Genomic DNA, 1,170 nt, shown 5'->3' on the forward strand with positions numbered 1-1,170 from the left:
GCTGCTGCTGCAGCAAACATCACCCCAAAACACAGAGACAAAGACAGAGTGTACGTACACTGTACATATTCTCTCTGTGTTGCAACCAGTAAGACAGAAGCAGCTGCTGCAGCAGCGCCAGCAACAGCAGCAGCAGCAGCAGCAGCAGCAGCAACAGCTGCAGCAACTGCTACAGCAAAAGACCCTTCATAAAGAATTGAATCTCCTGCGCCGATATGTTTCTCGCTGCTGCTTCGGACCCCTCTATGGGGCAGCAGCAGCAGCAGCAGCAACAGCAGCAGCAGCAGCAGCAACCCTCTGAGGAGCTGCAGCAGCTGCAGCTTCTCTTCTCCGCTAGAGGCTCGGGTACTCCAGTAGGTGACCCGCTGCAGCAGGACCCTCAGCAGCAGCAGCAGCAGCAACAGCAGCAGCAGCAGCAGCAGGAAATAGGAGGTTTATGTAGCGGCTTATCTGGTGCTGCAGCAGCAGCACAGCAGTACCTAGCATCAACAAGGGGCCCCCCATCATCGATGGGGCCCCCTCCCCCAGTCTCATACCCTGTACAGCAGGGTCCGCCTCCCCCTATAACAGGGGGCCCCCTGGGGGGCCCCTCGCGGCTGCTGCTGTTCGTCGATAGACCCACCAGGACCTTCGCTCTGCAAGAGGGAGATATCAGGGACTGTGTCTCTTCCTATGGCCCCATAGAAACTGTAAGACACCACACCACACACACACACACATATTTATCTAATTACATATATATAATAGGGGCCCCCAGGAGATGGGGGGGCCCCCAGGTGACGGGGGGGCCCCAGGAGAGGGGGGGGGGCCCAGGAGAGGGGGAGGGGGGGGGCCCGGAGAGCGGGGGGCCCCCAGGAGAGAGGGGGGCCCCGTAGGGGCCTCTGGGGCCCCCGGGGGCCCCTTGGGACCCCCAAAAGGGTACTTCTGCGGGGCTCTAGAGAAGCCGCTGGGGGCCCCCATAGGGGGGCCCCCTAGGGGGCCCCCCTATGCGGCTGTTTCTTCGCTGGGTGTATATATAGAGGGTTTAGAGAATAAGGGGGATACAGAGAGACAGAGGGGGTAGAAAGTGCTGCTGCTGCTGCTGCTGCTGCTGCTGGTTGTTTTGCTGCTGCGGTTGTTGGACGTTAACGGTTCGATTGCTGCTGCTGCTGCTGCTGCTGCTGCTGCTGC

The 1,170-nt window shown here is 60.3% G+C and overlaps 1 protein-coding gene across 1 annotated transcript in view; it reads left to right on the top strand.

Annotated features, from left to right (window-relative positions):
- Positions 1 to 215: 215 nt before the first annotated feature.
- Positions 216 to 1,170, top strand: part of EMH_0088500 (uncharacterized protein) — a gene marked incomplete at both ends in the record, with an annotated part of 1,524 nt that continues 569 nt past the window's right edge. Inside the window, one exon of the mRNA XM_013501308.1 lies at positions 216 to 689. Coding sequence (XP_013356762.1) covers positions 216 to 689 — 474 coding nt within the window. The remainder of the gene's footprint in view (positions 690 to 1,170) is intronic.

This window comes from Eimeria mitis, genomic scaffold (genome assembly GCF_000499745.2).
Source record: "Eimeria mitis Houghton genomic scaffold, Emh_scaff6662, whole genome shotgun sequence".
Lineage (NCBI taxonomy): Eukaryota > Apicomplexa > Conoidasida > Eucoccidiorida > Eimeriidae > Eimeria > Eimeria mitis.